Source organism: Atta colombica, unplaced genomic scaffold (genome assembly GCF_001594045.1).
Source record: "Atta colombica isolate Treedump-2 unplaced genomic scaffold, Acol1.0 scaffold274, whole genome shotgun sequence".
Lineage (NCBI taxonomy): Eukaryota > Metazoa > Arthropoda > Insecta > Hymenoptera > Formicidae > Atta > Atta colombica.
In genome coordinates this window covers 2,440,587-2,462,631 of record NW_017259375.1, presented here as the reverse complement: position 1 = coordinate 2,462,631, position 22,045 = coordinate 2,440,587, and the positions used below count along the sequence as shown (strand labels likewise).

The 22,045-nt window shown below is 33.6% G+C and overlaps 1 protein-coding gene across 1 annotated transcript in view; it reads right to left on the bottom strand.

Moving 5' to 3' along the window:
* LOC108689635 (synaptogenesis protein syg-2-like) overlaps positions 1-22,045 on the bottom strand; it is a gene marked incomplete at its 3' end in the record, with an annotated part of 148,728 nt that overhangs the window by 120,627 nt on the left and 6,056 nt on the right. The window contains exon 2 of the mRNA XM_018196489.1: positions 312-444. Within this exon, the coding sequence (XP_018051978.1) occupies positions 312-444 (133 nt within the window). The remainder of the gene's footprint in view (positions 1-311; positions 445-22,045) is intronic.

Below are 22,045 nucleotides of genomic sequence, written 5' to 3'. Positions count from 1 at the left end.
AATTATTTAATATAAATAAATATTTAATAATTATTTAATCAACTAACTTAAATCAAAATTAATAATGCAAAGATTATACTATAAAAAAATGTTCACTATAAAAAAGAATAAGAATAATTTATCAAGAAAGAAATCCCTAACGTAGCATATAACCGCCCGATCTACGCATTTGCTACGCTGTCCGTGTTACGGCAAGTTCTTCGAACGGTTAAGTCCGCTTTGAAATCTATGGCGCCATAGAGATTCGCGTCGAGACCAAGCGAACGAGCGCTCCGGGGAACACATCGTTCATAAATATCAATGCGGCTTACCTGTACAGAGGTTCGCCGCTGTCCTCTTTGAACCAGAGTACCATGGAGACGGCGTCATTCGACTCGCGGGGCTGTATATTACACGGCAGGATTGTCCTCTGACCCGCCACCCCCTGTATCGACTCCACGGGTACTGGAACACACATCGATGTCTCATTTAGAGAAGCATCCACCTCACCGCGAGAAAACGAAGAATAATGAAGCAAAAAAGAATCATCGGATAACAAAGAGTTATAGATTTTTTTAGGCAATCCGTACAATGATCCTCAAATCCCTCGAGAGAATGTCAAAAGCTCTTTTTAATATCACTGACAAGATATTTCCAAATATCATAACTCTATATTTCATCAATCTCAGAATTCGCGTATCTATTTTCCCTGAAACATTTATTCTTTATGATTATTTAAAGTATTATTATTTAAGATTAAATTATACCTCTGTGATGCGGCCTCTCTTTTTCAAAATTTAGGAAAAAAAATAGAATTCGGGTTGTTTCCGAAAAGTTTTCAATCCATTTCAAAAAGAATTAAAGCAGTTGATTAAAGCAGTGAAAACACCATTTGAAGTAACGGAGGGACCAACATCACAATTCTGAAACTTTTAAGGACTATAATACTTTTTTATCTTTCAATTTAGCACTTTGATCCATATAGTACAATCGATAGAATTCTTTAGGAAGCTATCAAAACTCTCAAAAAAATGCTGGATTGCCAAAAAATTATTTAAAAACAATTTTTCTGAAAAATTTGTTCTAGAAATTCAGCGTCTCCCCTCCCCCCTCTTTCTCTAACATGAGTTCTGATAACTTTCCGAAGAGTTCTAATGATCATCCTTAATGATCGAATCGCTGAGATAAAAAACAAAAAAGTATTTCTAGCACTTTGAAGATTCGAAATTCTAGAGTCCATACTGGTAAAAAAATTTCTTTTTAATCCGACGTTCTGACTCTAACTGTTCATCAAAAAATCATTTTTATAATTGAAAAAGTTATAAAAACTAGTGTGTAAAGTTATAAAAACTAATGTATATTAAAAGCACATAATTAGCACGAAATTACAATATAAGTATTTTTCATTGAAAGTATTTCTTTTAATAGGCGTTCTAACTTTTTGAAAAGTTAGAAAAAATCAATTCCTTGATAAACAGAGCAATAAAATCAGGACAAATTAGAACAACAACGTTTTTATTTAAAAATTATAGTTTATATTAATAGTATATAAATTGATGTTATTGTAATTTAAAGCCAAATAACTGTAGTATTTGCTGAAAATATTAATAAAAACTTCTATAATTGATAACTAATCGTTAACTTTATTTAACTTTCCATTTGGATATTTGCAGTTGTCCCATCCTTATATTCTGTTTTATCTATTATAAAATTTGTGAGACGAGATTACGTCATCTGGCTCTGTATAATTTAAACATAGTATATTCTATTGATATGATATTTTATCATGATAGAGTATTGCGAAATATGCGCGGTTTTCGTTTCTATATGTGCAAATTATATAAATAAATTCTAGATTCTAGATTCGGAAAATATATCCTCGTGCATTTTAAAAATTTCGTTTGTATTTACAATTACTATATAACTACAATAATATCAAGCTTTGATTCTAATATGAATGTTTTCGCACAAGTATGAAATATTATTATCTCGACAGCATTAAAATAATATTAAAATAACCGATATTACTTTTCAATATGACCAATTCTATGTAGGTACTGTAGTACATAAATTCTTAAAGCGAGTTATCGATTTGTAAAATTATAGCAGTTTTTTTAAAGAGCAACTAGCAATAAGATTAACTCAGGCATGAAGAAAATCGATTATGCTACTAGTGGCTGCTTAAACACGGTTCACGACACTTTCTATTCCGTCGCTCGACAGATCGCTCGTCGAACATTTCTGACAATATTGCAGATTTTTATCGAGTAACCTTCTTTTAAGTCACAAAGACTCGTTAATAATCTCTTGGCATCTCTTTAATAATAATTCTTATCCCTGATAGAAATTTTTCAATCTATGTTAATAGCTGTCATTTTGTCGCGAGTTATATAATGAAGAGTAATCTTTGATTTTTTGCAAAGTGCGATATGATATCTGTACTAATTAGATGCAATAGTTTCCCGCAATAATAATATTAAAAAGGTATTTTCACTATATACTACGAAAAATCACTATATTAAAGAATTTAAAAATAAGACTACTACTACGCGCGCATCTTTTTTTATCGTAGTTACAAAAGTGTCCTGGCAACAGATGTGATTTCGAAGTTCATAGACGATTTTGCATTTTGCTTTTCCTCGAGAGTCGTAAAATGAGAGGAAGGAATTCTACAATACACCACAACTGGTTCCTCTCTCGCCCGGATTTCGCTCAAGTCGCATAGGTCGACGATAGGATAGTCCTGTGCATTTTCGTCACAGGAATACTTATTACATTTATTCTAACGTTACAATGACTTTATACAAGTACACGTCCTTTTGCGAAATGGAGAAATTCGCAACGTAAGAGTCACCGATCTCAGCATGAAGCAGCAATGTATATACATTGTCATGCGCATGCATCGTGATATTTGAATCTAGATTTTCTGAAAGAAAATTTAAAATATTTTAACGTTCATGGTTGTGCAAAAATTCTCTATGCAAAAGAAAGATAAAAAAATATATATTGAAAAAATAGAGATACTTTTTAGTTTTGGCTTTCGAATTCAAATCACAAATATATTGTAAAATTAAAGTAAATTTACATAAAGTACAGTTTCCTAGATATTCGATCTTTTTCCTTATTCTACATTTTATTGACTTTTCATTAAGAGAACCGAAACTGTTTGTAATCGATCTGTAATCGAGAAACTTTGCTTTCTGCAAGTATCTCATAGAGCAGCGGTTCAATGTAAACTGAAAGGAAAAAATAAAGTTCTAGTATAATTATAGTTAAATAAGCTAAATTCGTAGAAACAAATAGTACTCTCTAAATTTCTTGAAGTGAAATCATCTCACTCCAAAAGAGTTAAAATGGTGTCACTATTAAAACAAAAGTAAAAAATATGCATTTTTAATAAAGAAGAGCAGATTTTTTAGAAGAGTACTCTTTTTTAGATTGAGATTTCACACTTTTGGAATGAATTTCACTTAAAAAGGGATGATATTTCTATCCTTTAGAATAAAGAATAAAATCTACTACTCTTATCTTTAAGAGAGCAAATTTTTTACCTTTTTTCAATAGTGACAGTACTGTAACTTTTTTGGAGTAAGATTTCACTCCAAAAAATTCAAAAAATATATGGATCTAAATTACGTACACTCGCTTGTAGTTGTACACTCGATCCACGAGTGGTTGAACTTACATAATCTCGAATGTGCTCGAATGAGCGGTAAGCAGTAATGTGCAGGAACATACGTTATATATACGTGGAAATGCGGGTATCTCAATATTTTACGATACGATTTTCTGCATCGGAGGGATTTATAGCCGCGGCTGATATCTTGTGAAACGAAATATCGCCATCTGCCAAATAAAAGCGACGGCAGCGGTTGCAGCACAGCAACAGTTGCATCTGAAAGGCTTGCTGCATCTGAACGTCGCTGTTACCGATTTTCACGCTTCGGAATCTCTCGCCGAGCATGTAACGAGAGCTATCGATATACAAGCCGCATTACGGTGTGCTAACCCGACAGTTATCCGGAATTCAAGGGATCTGAAGACTCTTTCGAAGCCATTTTATGGAACTACATTCGCGGGATTTGACAACCGAAAAAACTTGTCTCAACGATCCAAGGTGAATAGAGAACACTACAGATTGCATGCGAGATTGTCTTGTGGATAATAAAACCGACTCGGATTACATTGTAAGACGCGATTAAATTTACAAGATTTGCTTTCGCAGCGACACTCGACGACAAAACGTGTACGTGCACCCATTGTGAATGCTTGACAAGGATTCTTACATTAAGATGCTACTAGAAAATAATGAGTATTGATGATACTTGTGCTTCTTCTTCTAGATATAAGTTTTTATTTGATATTTTATAAATTTTTGTATTTAAAAATTCAGTCAATTTCTTTTATTTTTTTATGTTAAATATCTTAGTCAGTCTTAATGAAGAAATGATGTATTCAATAAGTTTAAGATACACAAATATTGTATTATTTTACATAGCAAATATAAAATTATAATTTAAATGTATTTAAAAATATCAACAATTTGTTGATATTTTTTATTATCTATATCCTTTTTAATATTACGAATATTCTGGAGAAAGAATTTCGTTCAAATTAAATAAAAATATTTTTAGTAGAACAATTATGATTATAAATTCCTGAATAACTTATGATGCAGTCTAGTGTTTATAATTCAATATTAAGTATGCGAACTTCGTTGTCTAATAGCGAGAAAAAAAATTATGTTTAATTTTAACAGCCGCCGCATTAGAACTAGCCGTCGCGTCGGGCGCCATGTTAAGCTGCGATTTAAATTAAATTTCTCGTGGAACAATGACGCTCTACATGCACGTTGTCGAGCGGAAGTGCCGACCAAGCTCTGCCGGTGACACTTCCGTTGACTGGTGTAATTAACAAAACCGGAAAACCACGAAGGTCGGCTATTCGCGGAAGACTGTTGTTTGAGATCACCTGCCGCGAGATTCTCTGACGGATTTCTTATTACGTAATTACCTCCCTGCCAGACACTGAATTGTTGAAACGCGCAAAAGGAGCGACTCTAGTTAAATATCGTTCTTTGTTTATTTTCTAGGTCGCGAAACGAAAGTGCGTTTGCCTTCCTTGAACTATATTTCGAGATTTTTGTTTGTAGATATTAATCATGCGCGTTTCTAACGAAATTTTCTGATGTTTAACATAATTCTTAATTAAACAGAAGAAACATGCAAGAACATTTATTCAGATGCTTTTCCATTGCTTTCTTTTTAATTGAATATAGATATAATTTCTATGTGTATGTATGTTTCTAAATTTTTCTTTCTAGGTATATTTTCTACTAAAAATTTGTAATTTATATTATATTTATTATTCGTTGGACAATTTTTTTAAATTGCAAAAATAAAAATTTGAGTTTTACACGTTGACTATAATATTCATCAGAACATTAATATAATTTCTGCGAGTGTACAATAAGTTGTTTTGGACTAAAATGTGGAAATATCATTACAAAATAAAGCTAAATTAAATGCTTTACTACTAGTTCTACTTGCTTTACTTTGTAGTGTTAAGAAGAATTTTTCGTAGCGCCAATCGAATAATCATATTTTATGGCATCCTCGAGCTCGCAAAGGTCTGGCTGTGACACTCTCTCATGGCATGGAGAAAAAGGAAGAGAAAGGGTACAGAGGCAGGGCAATTAAAATGCGGCCTGGGTACAAAGGGCACGAGACCTACCGAAATTTCCACCCCGCACGTTCCACTTTTGTAGACATTTCTCAGCCGGTAATTGCCTTCCGGCCTGCGCGCACGAGAATAACGGACGGAAGGAATGGACCGCATGAAATATCTTTTCCATACCTTATACCCGTACCGACGAAACAGAGAGAAAAGAGAGAAGGTGCCTAAAAAGGTAAAAGATAAAGAGAGAAGATAGATAAAAGGGAGATTAAGTCACAGCTATCTTAATTACTTGAGCTTTTAGACGTTAATTTGAAGCTTTAAAATCAACTATGAACATATACAATAAATTAATCCTTAAAAATAATTCAAAAATTAATTTATTAATGCAAAGGGAACTGTGAATAGTAAAAAGAAAAATTAAATAAAACTGACGATTTTGTTAATCAATTAACAAAAGTTTTTAGTCAAGAAATACAGTTATTTGATTTTATCTTTGATACACACACATACACACACACACACACACACACACGCGCGCGCGCGCGTTCAATACGTTTATTATCGTGTTACTTCAAGTAGAAAATATTCAGCTGCAAAAATAAAAAAATATTTGTTACCTAGAAGACATTCATAACTGTCGTTAAAATTGGAAAAATCGAAAAGCTTCCATAACTCTTTCGGGATAAGAACCGTGCACTGATTGTGTCCGATCTTAGAATATCATTTTTCAAACGATCGATAATAGCATGAACCTGTTGGCAGCGCGAACTTGTATGTGTAAATCAAAATCGATGATTCGGTATTATTCGAGCGGAAACGACGCATTCGCATAACTTTCATCGACACGACGCGGAGAGTGGAGCAAAAGACGCACGATCTTGCAAAAATCAGCTTTTCGAAGTTCCCATTCTGCAGTAAAGGAAAATGACACGTTTGAAAAAGCACAGCGTGCAAGGCGACAAAAGTTTTGGGAAAAGCGTGCTTGCCAAGGGGTGGACGCGAAATGCTGAATCGAAGCCTGTTGTCGCACGACAAAGGGCCGAAACTTTCGACGTCGCGAATTGCGCGCAAAGGAAATCCCTCGGCATTGCTGTGAGCTCGTCGCAGCCGCTTCGATGGTCGCGGTATTGTAAGAGCTCAGTGTACGAAATTCATTTCCGGTGAATAGATGAATATTTCGCTAAGGCAGCTTAAGTTTTCTCTCGAATATGTCTCTCTCGTGTCGCATAAATCTTTGCGCGGCTAAGGCAGAAGATTTAGCTCCTATGGAAGATCTACTAAAAGTCTAGTAGAAAGTTATAAGAATTTATTAAGTGCAAGTGATAATATCATGTGCAAACGACAAATAAAAGAAAACAAATGATGTGATGGAATTAATTGTAAATGTTTTAAAACAAAATTTTGCAGAAGCAGGTATGTACTTATATATAAATTCATACAGAAATATTTAAGCACTAAATAATTAGAATAAAAATAAATGTTAAATTTATGAGTCGTGTTAAATATTAATTTATGAATTATAAACAATAATATTACACCTTTGAATTTCTAACTAATTTGTAGAATCAGTAACTAAAACGTATATACTTTGCACATTTATTACGATCGCATTGCAATTTAATTCGTTAAAAAAGTATATAAAATATACTTTTATACAAACGTTTCATATACTTTTATACAAATAATGGTTAAAAATTCCTCCTCTGTGCTACGATATAATAAAGATAAAATAAAAAAAAAATCGCGCCGATCGAATCTCATTTTTAGTCGTTGATTTGCGAAAAACGGCGAGACTTATCCTTGCTCTTTCTCATTCTGCCTTTTCATCCTATATATGCTCTCCTTATATATTTCTTTCTAGTCCCCGCTCTCTCGTGGTGACCGCGAAAGGAAAAAGAGCGTATACTCAAGAGATTGGTTATAAAGAGCAAACAGAAAGGAATCGATGTAATTGAGGTGAGTCGAGCGTCTTTCTCTTTCTCTTTCTTTCTTCTTCTGGGGCTTTCCCGAGGTTTCCACGAGAAATTGTATCCGAGAAAATGGCAAAGATCCCGTCAGAGACTGCATTATTCAGCACCGGCTCGGTAAATCTATATATACACGGTCGCCCTTTCATCCACAGTAACATAAATCCTTTCCTCTCTTTCGTTCTAACCGTTCGCTTCCATTTCTCTCCTCTTTCTCTTCTTCGTTCTTTTAATTTTTCGAATTACGTGCCGAGCTGCTTGTACAATAGTTCCAGGCAAACGTAGCTTTGAGATTGTTGAGAACTGCTATCGTTTCATTCTCGGCTTGATCCGGCGCGCAAACTCAAACCATTTCTATTGCGCCATTTATCACCGACCCCGTTGCTTTATTAGGCGTGACTGATTGATGTCCTTATTACCGGCCCCGAATTCGTATCCGAAAAATTATCCCATTTCCACGGCCGTCCAGCCGCCACCGAGTTTGGCCGACGAGTCGCTTTTCCGGATGTTGAATCCGTCTCCGGACGTGGATTCAGCCTGCGTGAGAAATCCGGAAATCATAAATCACCGAGTGCGGCGAATTGTTGACGGAGTATATTTTCAAAAAGAACTCTCCTCTCTGGGCTCCGTCATTGTCAGTCGTATAATTAATTGATCCATCGCGCGGTAAGAGGATTGAAGAGAAGGGGATAAAGAGGCACACAGAATTCTCGATCATTTAACCAAGGTTCTAGCCGCCGTCAATTTGAGAGAAACCTTGAGTTAAGGAGAGATCAATTTTTTAAGTCTGCTCATTAAAACGAAAAGTATAATAACTGAAGTGCATTCAACATCCTCATTTATAATACTCCTCATTTATAATACATAGTTCTATATTTTACATAAGTTCAAATATTCTAAAATTTAAATTAATCTAATTTTATATTAAATGGATAAATCACAATATCTCAGGTGCAACTTTTCTTAAAATCTTGTTTTAAAAGAGAAAAATAAACGATATTACTTAGATGTTCAAAAGTTTTAAAGTTCATTATTTTTATATTTTTTTATTGTATTTCATAAGAGTATAACTAATGTTAATAAAATTATCTAACATAATATACTATTAAAAAGTAAGATTATAGAATTTAATTAATTTTTGGAATGTGTTCTGTGAGCACTCCATCTATCAACTTGCGTATCTTTGAATCACCTATCTACTTAGTTCCGTTTTCACAATATATGGTTACTAACCCCAAAGATTAAGGGGTCTATTCTGTAATTCTTAACTGTAGCGTTACAGTCACTAAGAGTTACAGAATAGGCCCCTTAAGGTTACCAAGAAATCCATGAATGAATTTCATTGCTGAATCTCTTAGTAACTTTTATCTTTATTATGTAAGTAATCACATATTGTGAAAACAAACCTTAAAAGTTAAAACTATATTTTTCTATTATTCGCAGAATCTTGCCATATGAAATATATGTAAAGCCTCAATTTTCCTCAATTTTCGAGCTAAAACATCATCAGATATCTTCCCTAGTCCCATAAATTAGATTTCAGTATAGAAGGACAGAAGTTTGGATTTAACTTTTCTTTTCAAGCTCTTCAATCATCTCTTCATCGAGTTACGAGCGAAAACGTCGCCATTGTCTCTTAATGGAATAATAATGCGACGTTATGACGGTCTGCAAGACGCGGAGAACTAACCAGGGCGGGGATTCCTTTCCCATCCGTTGAGAGCAATTCCTTGAATACTTGTTTACTCTCCCATTTACTCTTCTGTTTCTTCGATAAAGCAACACCGGCGCCGGCCGCGACCCTTGAAGAAACGCCGGCTTCCGACGTTTTCCAACGTTCGTGGCAATTAACATCGCGCTTTACGGCGCTCCAATATCTTTCCGTAGAACCGCGTCGTCGACCGATTACCCGTGAGTGCTCGGAAATGGCGTCGTCGTCCTGGGAAATATATCGCGACACGGTAAGCGAGGGTTTACTTGAGAAAAGCGATTTTTCACGCGGTCGATTGGGCAGGCCGCGACGGCATAAAGTATTGCACATATAGCTATAATAGACTGTTCGAAAAGAGTATTCCTGTATTCTTATTCTGTTTATTTTATCTACTCCCGGGATCTCGCGCAATTTTTAAACACTAATAGCTTTAGCGGCCTTAATTAAGTGAAGTGAACGTGTGTGTGTGAGCGTGTGTGTGTGTGTGTGTGTGTGTGTGTGTGTGTGTGTGTGTGTGTGTGTGTGTGTGTCGCTTTAGTTTTATCTCACACTGAGCGCTCTATCTTTAGTGTTTTATGTAACCTATTTTAGTCTCATGATATATATATTTTAGTCTCATAAATAATGACTGCGTGTTTAAAATTAAATTCATCATGTAATAGTTACCGATCGATCTTGATAAGAATAAATGGAATGACAGCCCTGCCATGTTTGTATAATTTATCTTAATCTTAATTAGCAGTCCTCCCCCAGACCGAACAGACTTTATTTTATTCTCTCATGTCAATTCCGAAGAATATCGATTAGGTAGCAAAACAGTTTGAATTTAAATTTATCAATCAATGTTCGAAATAAGTACCTAATTTATTGATAAGAATTCTCTATTTATATCTTATCTATAATATATATATATATATATAAAATTACCTAATTTTAATAATAATTTGCAATCTTAAAATTTGTTTGACATATACTATATTAAGTACAAAAGTTTATGGAGATCTATCATAGACGTCATTAGAATTTATTGTAAAATTTATTAATTATGTGTTTATTATAATATTACTTGGCAACTTTATAATAACGTATTTACATTGAGTGTATTTCTTGAAATACAAAATTGAGATTGAAATTTAATATTTAACAGACATTTCTAATTTTTATTAAAATCAGTATCGTTAGAACAAACTGTCTTAAATCATTTATTAAATTAATTAAAGCCACTTATAACATGAAACTTTTAGAAACATCAGATTCGCTGTCATAAGTTTCACGTGTAATCAATATAGCTTCAATGCTACTCTTCTTTTAATTATAAATAAATAAGAAATAGTGGTAAATATATATATTTTATCATGCTTCAAAATTAAAGTAATAAATTAAAATTGAATAGTCGAAAAATAGAGTTGATATAATGTAGTTGGTATCTAACATTATAATAACATTATAATAATAAATAGGTAAAAATTTTTTTACAATAAATTCTGGTAACTTCAATAATTCCACAAACTTTTACAAAACCAATTATATAATATTTCATTCTTCGGTTAAAATTTTATTCTGGACACTTTGCGTTTCTTGTCAATTTCGCGAAAAAGGACGATCGACACGAATCAAACTCGTCATACGGTAGTCGGAGCCTGTGATTTATTCATACTGGGAATTTGAAATATAGGAACTAAAGGGTATTAGCTGAATGAAATCGGTTTCGCCTTTTCATGTCATCACGATGCACTAAATGCATCCGTTGGATTGAGAGCTCGCTCGATGCGTCCAACCCATTCTCGATGCAGAGGCACATTCACGTAAATATGTATGCGTGTAATCCATACGTTTAGACTCATTCGAGTAATTGAAATCTGTGTTATTAATAGACACCACGGGAAATATGCAGCAGAATGAATTTATACTTCATTAAAATTTCAAAGATATAACAAATATTAGAGAATTGGGAAATATAATAAATGAAACTTTATGTCTTAAATACTAAAACGGATTTTATGACATACAATAAATATTTAAAAAAACTAAAACTAATTTTTTTTTTAAGAAGTATCTTTTAAAAGAAGTAAACAAATTGACATCCAACTCGTAAACTGCGATCCGATTCATACTTGCGGCGCTTAAGAATCATTCCATTCTTGTTGTTTATCAAGTATTAAACAAGAACAAATAATGCTCACGAGAATTGTATAAGCGTAACTCGGACTGCGACTATAAGCATTGATTATTTATGGTTTGCTGACGGCACAATGCCATTGCGCGAATTTTGACGTTCCAGTCCGCCGGCACAATGCATTAGTCTTCTGCTTGATAAATATTGTACATACAATTATTATTGCATGCATAGTTATTATAGATAAAAACTTAAAACACAAAAAACAAAGTACTTCAACTTTAATAGGTATTTTTATATCAGTTTACGGTAAAAAAAAATATGCGGCTCATTTCGTGCTTTAGTGTAGTTACAATCAGATGGTGAATAATAAACGTAGGGACCGCAAAATGCTAATTAAGATAATGCTTGTGTTAATATTAGTGCTCGGTGAAATAATTATTACTTATTTAAATATGAAATATAAAATAAAATCACAAATTTATTTAAAATATTAAATAAGAAATAGGTCAGAAAAAGTTTTTTAAAATAAAGAATACTAAATAACTCTTTAATTTTTTGTTTACAATATATATTTTAAATAACTTTATTTTAAATACAAGTCCTGATTAATATAACAGATATTTTCAAAATATCAGACAGCATCATTCAATATATCAGAGAAGTATTAAATTGGATTAAACTGAATATACGAATTAATCGTAATTTAATGTTTGTATGAAAAAGTTTAGTCTAAATTCGTGAATAAAATCCTTTCAACATGTAACATACGTTGGCAACATACTCGGCATTACTCGTTTAAATCGATATAATGATCACAAGCTATCCATAGTGAAAATAATTAGGTGTGAAAATAATTAAAGGAATATTATTATAACACAATGCTTATATTAAATAATATTGCGCAAATTTGGTCTTTTCATCCAAAATCATTCTTGCACGGCGATATAGAATTAATGAGCCTCGAAACTAATTAAAATTACCTAGGAGCGGAAAATCGCTGCTCTTTCAACGTCGTCTTAATGTATAAGATGGAAGGAAGAGCGTGAAGAGATAAAATAGAACACGATAGCAGAGAACTCGGGTATCCTACTAGCGATTTATTGGCACGTACTACAGTATACCGCATCATGATTTTTGTGATTTCTAAATTATAGCTTGCATTCTTAAGAAAATGAAATTTTATTAAGCTGATTATTAAACTGATGGCGAGATCATTTTCATGCTCGTATTAATAGATGAATACTTCTTAAAATTAGAATTTTGTTTTAATACTCAAAAATACACACGAAGTAAGTAAATATTACCCTATTAATCATCAAAATAATTATAATAATTTCATAAAAATTTATCAAAATCACTACAAATTAAAAAGGATTTTAAAAAAACATCATCAAAATCATTATAACTCAAAAAGGATGTTTTTTTTTAAAGATTGTAAAACGAAAATAATAAAAACGACATTTGATTAAGTTAAAAATATATTTGCGATATTATTTAATTAATCAATAAATTTCTATCAATCTGAAAAATTATTATTTTTCTTTTCTGGGAAACTTAATTTTTTTGAATTATATCATTTTTGAAGAGAATGATATTATCAATAGATACCAATAAATATTTTGTTAATAAAATGAATTAATGAAAGAGAGAAGGGTGGAGAGAGAGAGAGAGAGAGAGAGAGAGAGAGAGAGAGAGAAATATATATATAAGAAAAGTTACAAGAATAACTAAATAGGTTGAATAACAATCTCACGTTTTATCTATATTTTTCTACTATCATCTAGTTGGCGCAATGTGGTCGGAAAATGAGTTTGGCCGAAAAACGAAGCGACACAACAAAGAAACAGTCGTAATTAGCAATCCAGCTAATTGCATCGAGTGCCGCGCTCGTTGGGGACTGCGTCACGACAAATTATTATGCGAAACGCGGCGAAATAGGAGGAATAAACTCGCCCAACGCGCAATTAGCCGGATCCATGAATTTTTCAAAAACGGACGGAATATCGTTCCAGGGGTGGCGCATATCGTGCACCGGAGTGCGGGCTTGAATCAGAGCGCGATAATATAATAAAAGTAACGATATTAATGGACGCATTATTAAAGCGGCTAAATTATTTGAGAGCCATTATTGCAGGAAATGCATTATACGTCGGGCGAACGTTTTGGGATTTCTCCCGATACATTCAGAATTTCCGACCGACGATCTCCGTAAATGTCAAGTCAGTGGGAATTACAAGTACAATCTCGCTCGAGTTTTCAAAATTACCTCGTAATATCACATTTTTCGTCAAGTTACGTAAATATTAATTTATAATCAATTAATCATAGCAGATGCTATACAACGATAATGAATTTCAAATATTGCCTGCAGGTTATAAGCGTTATTACGCTTCCATCCATTAAGTATTTAGGATTTTAAACATCACGTACAATATATTGTATATTTTATCTATAGTTATGTAATTTTCTAATGATATCTAATTGCAACATTAAAATTTATTATTTGACAATAAAATAAGAATTTGTTTGAAAGCTATGTTATAAATAATTAATCTCAATGATAACATCTAGCTTATTACGAATATAAGAATATTTCAATATTCACTTTATTGATTTTGAGATATTAATATTTCTGTAATAACTCGTTCTATAAAATGCCTGTCGATGCCTTCGATTCCGCACTGTTCCGAGTATCCGATGCGATCTTTTCTCAGCAATCTCTGCATTAGGTTGGAAATCCCAGGACATCGTGCAAGTTTCATTTGCACGCAATGCATATACCGTCGCATTACACTCTCCGTATTTATCGGATCGATACCCGCGATGCGAGACATTCGTGATATGGATTGACGACAAAGTTATATCATATTCATTTCATTTGCTTTTAGACTCTACATAATTCTAATTAATACTGATGTTTACTATTTATACGAATATTAGCATCATTTTACTTTCATTACACTTTATTTACACTTATCGCGTATCTTATTTTTTTATTTTATAGAATAAAAAAAATGAAAAATAAATTGAACTTTAAAATCTTATTGATACGATAGAACTTTTTTTAGTTGCAATGTTAATTTTTTTATAATTGACAGATAGACGTTCCATATTTAATTTATCTTGTATAACCCAAATATTTCATCATTTTCTATAACTTCAAAGTTTAATTTAAATCATTTTGTAGTTTTATTTTTTTCTATTATTGTACATATTTTTATAAAGTACTTTCTATATATAAAATAGTTTCAAATATCTCACAATTTTTAAAGAGAAACAAGATAAAAATTTATAAACAAAAAGAATTCAATATGTTCTTTATAAAAGCTTTTTTAAAAGGATGAGTCATGTTAAAATAATTGTTATATTACAAAAACTTTTTTACGTTGTCGTTTTCTACACTGTCTATAAAGTAGAAAATAGAGCAGTTGCTGCATAAATAGTTAAATGTACATCGCACGAAACGTCATGCTCCAGCTCGGGTGGTCATAGATTCAAATCCCACGACAAATCTATCATCGTTATTAATCGCCATTGCAATATTACGAGCCTCGGTTATCTTAATGGTTGCCACTCGTGAATCTAATAACGTGATACTCGCAACTGCAATTTAGTAACTATTCAGTCGAAGATTGTAGCAATGGTCAGAACACGTCGTTCGCTTATCTTACACGTCATTCATCTCACTCCACGATTTATAACTCGTATACATATAATGCACACATTAATATTCAGAGCCAATCCAAATTATCGTCGGCATAATCATTATAATCATGCGCTACATAATTATCACAAATTGTAACGGGTTTCCAATTTATACAAAACTTGTCAATCGAAAGTTCATCAAGATCATTTCCTGTAACTAATGATCTCCATGTTATAATTCGAAACGCGAGTTTTACCTCTATATATCTATCTCACCGCGGTAGCAGAACGCGATAATTTGGCGAGAAAAATCAGTTAAGTACACTCTCCCGTAGTGTACTATAATTTACAGAATTATCGCAATAGTCATCCTTTTTCATTCTCACGACGTGGCGGTAGCGCGTTTGCTCGTGGATTGCGTCGCGCGTATTTCGAGATACGTAGAAAGTTTACTCGAGATAATCGTAATCTTGCCCAGACTTGCGCGTACACCGTTAAAACTTCGGCACAATTATCCTTCTACAAGTCTCCAAAGAGGGTTGGAGCTGACTCGACCAGGTTGTCCGGAACAACGCTGATACTATAGAAAGAAAAAGAGGCAAGAAAGAGAGAGAGAGAGAGAGAGAGAGAGAGAGAGAGAGAGAGAGAGAGAGAGAGAGAGCTGAGGGAAAATTAATAAAAATACCTCGAGGCCCGTACCCTCGATTAATTAAAACTTCGGACACCTCGGGGCGATCCATTGGTGGACTTATACTACTGTGCCCCGCCTGGAGATATACGTGCAAGCTAAGTTTCCCTCGCGAAAGAAGCGAAAGCGTGCCGATCACCTTTGAGACGAATTACGAAGAACTGCGGTCCGAGTTCTGCTGGAAATTCTCTTTATCATCCACGGTATTCGTGTTAGATGGCAGCGGGCGTCTTACGAAAAGGTAATTATCGGGAAATATTTGGCGCGAGTAATTCGAATGCGTCCGTGCGAGTAATTTAAATCCGATTTCCTCTTGAGAAAGATTTAACTCGGCGCTTAATTACTTAAATTCCTGTTCTTTACACTTAGAATAATGCGAAAGAGACTTTTGCGCGATTAAAGTATAGCGATCGTAAATATGAAATATGATTATTGAGAAAAGAAGAAATGGAATAATAGCCGTACCATTAAATTTTATTGAAAATTGTCTTCTTTCGTATCAAGTGCAATACCTCTCTTATCGAGAGATTATATATATCGATTGCTTATATACATATTTCTACACCAAGAAAAATATTTGGTTGAAAATGGACGAATCAAAAAATTCTAATTATATCAATCCGAATTCCGGTTACAAGAATTCTAGTAGATTTAATCAGAGAATTCTGATTCGTTCATTTTCAACAAGAATTCTAATTAATCCAACTAGATATTTTAAAAACATTCAAGAAAACAAGTAGAAAAAAAATCTCTTTTACATATAAATAATAAACTAAAATTAATTTCGATGATCAACTAACATAAACTCAAAGATTAATAATATATTTTTTGTAAATGTCATAAAAATGAAATACGATATGAAAATATGAGCTTATTTACAAGACTTTAATAATTTATTTGATTGTTGTACCTTTCCGAGATTTATTAACTAAATTTAAGCAAAAGAAATCATTGTGGCATGAATAGCTGACCATCACAGTGGTGTGTGTGTGTGTGTGTGTGTGCGTGTGTGCATGTGTGCGCGCGCGCAGCACGCACAACACACACACACACACACACACACACACACACACACACACGAGATTTTCCGCCTTGAGACAACAATGAAAATGAGAAAGAGAAGCAAAGAGATAGAGCCGGAGGTATGGCTAACGAGCAGGATGTATCAATTAAAAGCCGGTTGGCACTCGGTTTGGAAAACACAGAGCACAAAGTACGGCGATAGAAAACCAGCTCGCGGGAATAGTCCGCTGTGCGTCCGCGGGCGAAACTCGATTAATTACGAGTTAGTCCGAGACTCTTTGACGATGTACGTCATCGCGCTTGCACCCATCAGACTATTCTCTTTTTCTCCTCTCGTTCTCTTTCTCTAGTTCTCTCTCTCTATTTATCTATCTATCTTTAGTTCTCTGTTTCCGGTCTGTCACTTTGCGCGGATCACGTCTCGTAATTCATAAACCGCAGCGCGAATTGTCGATTCGACCGGAACTACTGGAAGCGCTAAAGCGCCACCACTGGTCACCGATCTCGGTGGCGATATCACTGTCCACGAGTACATCAAAGAAGAATAGAATAGAATGTAAAGAGAATATCATACACACAAAGCAGAGAAAGAAGAATTGATCGCACTGTGCAGATTCGAGAACGATGACGACTTTTTAAGCACAAAGGCATGAGAAGAGCATTTCTTGCGATGCACAAATTTTTCCGACTATTTCCCTTAGCACTGATTCTTTCTCGTTTTTAAACTGGAATGCTTTTTATTATTTGAATAATTTTTCAAAAATGTTAGCGTTTTATTTTTCATTAAAAAATTCCTCACTATTTATATTTTACGATTCAAAATGCATGCATACGACATAATTGTGATGCAACATGTATAATAATTAATTCTCGTCACGCTAAGTCCATCACGTTCGTATTTGAGCTTTGAATATTTGCCCGACACTGGAAGCGATTCCCGAGTTCACCAGCTGCGTCTGGCATTCAGCTAATAGTCGAGTTGCATTAGATTGCTGACATAACATGCTACGAACTCTACGAAACTCAATCATGGTAGAGCAAAATTTGTTAAATGAGTCCTGTTTTCTGAAGTTCTTCGCTATAAATGAATCGTTTATTTCCGGACGAGCGTGTGTACCAAGAGGTCAACTTTACAACAGTAATCTATGCCGAAGCAAACGCTTTTCTTCTGTAACAATAGAAACTTTAACAAGGTACTCATTATAGTACTCATCCTTGTAATATCACGTAAAATAATGTACAAACCTTGTAGAGTATAATGACAATACTGTTAAAGTAGTTAGCACATCGTTCACGGAAGTTATTTTCCCTTGTAATATCAGTTTTTACTTTTACCAAGATTTACGTTAATTTAAAATTTAACGAGCACTTTCAACAATTTGTTATATTGTACAATATTTATTTTTTTATAGTCATTATAATATTTTCTTAATTTTCCTGAAGTGTTATCTTTATATAAGATAAAGACAAACCTGTAGTACACTGGACGAGAGGAGGAAGGTGATCTTTGTACAAAAGTCGAAACTGCAAAATAAACTTTTTTTGTCCGAGGCTTTATTTGAGCAATTTTTCTCTCTTAATAAAATAAAAAAATTAACTGTTTGTTTTCAATTGTTTGTTTTCATCTTCTTTGATCCTTTATTTATTTATTTGTTTTCATCTTCTTTAATTCTTCATGAAGTCACGTTATCATGTAAACGTAACGTAAACATGATAACATTTACAATATTTTGCCATTTGTTCATTATAAGTGCATATTTTGCAATTCCCAAACTTGATTTTCTCGAAAATAGAACCTCAGACGGAAAAAGTTTATTCTGCAATTTCAATTTATTTTTGCACAAAGAATCATCACCTCCGTTTAGTTGTACTTAGGTTTAGTCCTGTCTATTACGTATATAAGATATAAATATACTATTAAATATACTATTAAATAATATAGATATGAATAAAATTACATTCATACAATGTGATAAAGAGATACAGATGTATTTGAGTGAAATAAATTAGATGACGCAGGCAATGTTTTACTAAGATATCTAAGAATCTTTGTTTCATTCACGTGCTCCATTTTCCAATGTCGTTAACGAGCATAGTTTAAAATCATGAAAGTCACGCTTTTTTAACGAAGGTGCGGACACGAGAGAATGGCGAAACCAAAAGCATCGCGGTTTTTAGGTCGGAGATCAGGAGATCGTTTAAATCCGATAGGTCGTGTCACTGCAACGCGGTCCTTTGCTCATCCGTGGCTGGTTAACAAGCTTAGTTTAAACACTCGTTAGAGGCGTCTGATCGTCGTAATGAACAACCGAGCGCACAACCACGAGTGTAAGACACGCCGCACTCGGTGTGCGCGGTGCGAAGGCCATTTATGATGGAAACTAGCTGCAAGTGTATGTCTTGCGACATGGCGAATGTCATTAGATGCCACCACGGCGATGGCTAAGGCTGATAATATCATGCGGGAACACGCGTAACGTCGTTTAGAACGAGTACACCCGACTGCGTCGTTTTAACGCATACAAACCCGCGAGTTTGCCAATGGATTTACGTTTCGTAAAAATTTAAATAAATTATCATGTTAACAAATTCGACCACTAATGCGGTCTTCCGTGGCGAATCAGTTTTAAGGACTGCAATATTTTCACATCGAATCTAAAGCTGTAACTTTGATCTCGTCCAATCGTCATAGCCAGAGAAGTTTTAACATATGGATTAAAACATTAAATTAAAACATTACAGTTAACTTGTCCACGAGAAAATAGTTGAAAGTTAATAAAGGAAATAAAAGCACAAAGAAACTTTTTTCTGTAGACTAAATAGGCTTAATAGATTTCTGCTTAACAGACATAAAACTATAAAATATAAAATATAAAGATATAAAAAATTTATATCAGCTCATTCTTTTTTATTTGATTATCTTCTATTTTAAAGCACTTTATCCGCGAAATTTTTTATTCTGAAAAATATTTCCTATTTTATGTCTTCACCGTATAAAATATATAAAATGTGTGGTCCATATGGTCCGAATGGTGTTTCTGAACTATATATAACGTGAAAAAAGACAAATGTCTCCTTACTTGTCGACTCTCCTAGGTATCTACAGATAAATATGTATCCCCCGTGTTATAAGAAATAGTTTGAATGTTACAAGAGAATGCAAAAATTAACAAGCCCTATGCCGATGGCAGAACGAGAAGTTTAATTTATTGCTAGAGCGATAGGCGTAACTTTTTTCAGGGTGAAGCCCTTGAGTATTAATGTTAAATTGTCCGTAACCGTCCGGATTAAATTGAAGCGGCCTTTTTGCTTAGCTGGATTGTAAATGTACAGGGCCGTGCGCCTCTTTACGTGGCAATTCCATCCAATCCGCCATTCAAGTAGAAAACTTTAATCTCCTACGCAAATGTACTGAAAATCGCTGATGAAGTTGCAAAGCTCGATGAGTGCTATTGGGAAATTATCTTTCACGTGCTTTCGCAAAAAAATCTCGATTAATGGAATCTATTTCAATTATTTTGTTTTTTATCTCATACACGATTCTCAATACTGCATATCCGCTTGAAAACATTACCGAATGGTCGGAAATACCGTGTTTTCATTTACTCAAAAGGAGATTTTTAATTGAAAAAAATGTGTGATAGAAACAAAGTTTCTAAGACAAAATTAAGAGTAATCGTATACAAATAAAATATTTTGTAAAAAATCAAATTTTAAGCAATTAAAATAAGTAATAAACTATATTCTTTTGTTAACTTTTAGATAAAGTTTGCTTTAATCTTAATATTTGATTATCGAGATATATTAAAAAAGAATAAGGATTTTTTCGAGATTTATGCATTTTTGACTTTTATACAATTTTGTACTATTAAAGTGCGATTTGAATTAATATGCAAACTTTATATAATCCAATAATTGCAATATTCACACTCACGTAATTTTATTGCTATAGCAAACATTTAAATATTATTCGGAAAGAAATATTAATATTGTTTTTTATACATTTATATTTATCAATAAAAATACTGTTGAGCGTTATCAGTTGTTGTATTTACTCACGATAAAAGCATAAAGTAAAATTCAAATCATTAATATGTTATTAGTAAACAATAGTTATTTGTTTCTGCTAATAATCGTAATGTTACAAAGAATTTGTAACATCATTAAAAAGCACCGTTCAATATCCACATTATTTGCCCCACTATGCCAACTGAGTTAACCGATGCATCATGATCGCGTTTTTTCTTCCTCAGCTTCTTCTTTCTCATTCGATTATTTTCCACGTAAAAGCAAAAAGTTTATCCACGCATGAGTGTGGTTAAGATTAAGAGAACGGTGCAATTGCAATTACTGACGAAGTTGCAATGTGGCTGGGCAGACGAAACAACAACAAGGACAACGACGATGACCAACGCCATTTGTGTTCCTGGTAAGCCAGAACTTCCGGAACAACATAGAGAACGCGGGAAAGAAATTCGAATGGTTAAACAGAGCAATCGGCCCAGAGAGATTTCGTCGGAAAATTGCCGTCATTAATCCTGGCGCCTTTAATTAGAGAAGCGTGACAAACGTCGGAAATTTTTATCTGAATCGAGCCTGTTCGTTCGCGGCATCCTCGTGGGGACAATTTTTTCGCCGTATTTCACTACCAGGTTCCCCACGAGGATCCTTCTCACGCTGGCGCCGCCACGAGGCGACCACTTAAAGGGCCATGCATTTATCGGGACCTGTATCACCTCGACCTAAATTACGGCACGTAAATGCACCGCTCTTTTATTGTTCTTCTATCCGCACACATTTGGAATCCGCGAGATTTTCGTGCACGACATTGAGTGTGCTTGACAAGTCGGAGACTCGCAATTCGAAATATATCGTATTATAGAGTACCTATATCATATTATAGAGTAAATAGAATATACACACAGTAAAGACGCACAATAGGCAAGATATTTCTATTGCTATTTCTACTTTTCGATTCTATTGATATTTCTATTGCGGATTCCTGACGTTGTATTTTTTGACAGTATCAGAGAATCGTGACATTTTTGGAGATTTTTACGTATTTGCTTTTGCCAATGAACGTTTTTTCGGACATGCATTTTAAACAGGAAAGCTTGCAAGAATATCGAATACTTTCTAACATTTCCATATGTTATATTTATACGTCGTTATTTCGAATGGTCGCAATGCAAAATAGAGAAAAAATTATTTTTTAAATAAAATTGTATAACATA